General features: G+C 25.5%; 1 protein-coding gene across 1 annotated transcript; it reads left to right on the forward strand.

The window, feature by feature from the left end:
- Positions 1 to 324: 324 nt before the first annotated feature.
- On the forward strand, positions 325 to 1587 carry PCYB_005490 (CYIR protein; the record flags this gene model as incomplete). The annotated part of the gene is made up of 3 exons (XM_004227970.1): positions 325 to 357; positions 493 to 1023; positions 1126 to 1587. The coding sequence occupies 2 exons, from the start codon at positions 325 to 327 to the stop codon at positions 1021 to 1023; spliced, it is 564 nt and encodes a 187-aa protein (XP_004228018.1). The 3' UTR covers positions 1126 to 1587.
- Positions 1588 to 1662: the final 75 nt, after the last annotated feature.

Genomic DNA, 1662 nt, shown 5'->3' on the forward strand with positions numbered 1-1662 from the left:
ATGCTTTTATCTATAAAACATAATAATTGGATTGAAAAATATTTATACATGTGTTAATTTATTAGGAAATAATTATTTTAGGCTATATTATATAAGTTATTTTATTGTATGTTAATTTTTTATTTTAGTTTTTCTTTTTACACTTTAATCATAACACTATATAAATTAATCGTTATACAAATATATGATTATACGATTTAATTTAAAAAAATTAATTAAATATCATGCGAAGAATATTTTTCTATTCCATTTTAACATTTCAGGAAATAATAAATGTTATAATACGAACTAATTATATATCATTTATCTATCTCTCTTCAAAAAATGACAAACTACTGTAATGGATCTCATGATAAGGTAATTTATCATTTTTATAGAGAATACTTTCTATAAATATTATTTTAAATGACTTATATGCATTATATAACAAAATAATTTATATCATATAATTTTACATAATATTAATTTTAATTGATATATTTCCCCCCTTAGTATCTTAGCTATAAATGCCACGAATATTTAAGCAAACAGTTAGATGAGCCTACATTGAGTGATCGAAATAAGGTATACCTTGAAATTGCATTGAATTCCTTAGGAGAAGCCAAGTATAATGAATTCTTTAAACATAATATTATTAATGAACTAGCAGCACGTCTAGGAAATGATGGTGTTTTTTGGCACTCTTATACAAACACAACTTGTAATTATATTAACTTCAAATTGAACGAAAGTTTGAGGACCCATTATAGTGATGTACATAAAGTAGATTACAGTATTTTTAGGGAGTTTGTAAAGATATTCTATAACAAAAGACATAATAATTATGATGTCGAATATTCATGTGAAAATTATATAAGACACCTAGATGATGACATATATAAGAGAATGTTAACCTTATATAAAATTTTTTATTTATATAATGAATTTAAAATTTCCAATAATTACAAACATACAACTTCCGATGATGAATTATGTAACAAACTTAGTTTTTTAATTCATTTATCTAATGACTCTATAGAATAGAATATAATAAATCATGAATCTATTGGTTCAATATGAAATTTTAAAGAAATAATTAAAAATGAATCGTATAATGAGAAATGTAATTTAAGGTTATTAAATGGAATGTTAACGGAACTTCAAAATTTTACGGTTCCAATTCCTAGAGAAGCTGAATCAGCATTAGTTTCAAATGTTGCACCAAAAACACAGCAACGTAATGAATCAGAACATCCAAGGAAAGACATAGAAAATGAAAAAGCATCAAACCAACTACCATCACGCGAAGATGCAGAAAGGGAACAAGCATCACTAGAACTACAATCCGAAGATCAAGTATCAGAAATTCATGTAAAGAGCTTCAAAACACTGAAGAATCCAGCAATAATCCAACATGTATCAAATGAACAAGAGGTAAAGAATCTATCAGAAAGAAGAAATATATCACGAGAACAAAAGACACCAAGAGGTGGTACTGAAGGGCTGTTAGATAAAATGGAAAGTTTCATTACTGAAACTTTAGGACAAGTAGAACCAGCTCCTATTATTGGTGTGTCTGATGGAAGGGGTGCTTTATTTTACTTCTTAAGGTATTCAAAAATTTAAAAATATATCCATTTTATTATAATACATTTGAATAAAAATTAGAATTATCTTAGAATG

This window comes from Plasmodium cynomolgi (genome assembly GCF_000321355.1).
Source record: "Plasmodium cynomolgi strain B DNA, scaffold: 0752, whole genome shotgun sequence".
Lineage (NCBI taxonomy): Eukaryota > Apicomplexa > Aconoidasida > Haemosporida > Plasmodiidae > Plasmodium > Plasmodium cynomolgi.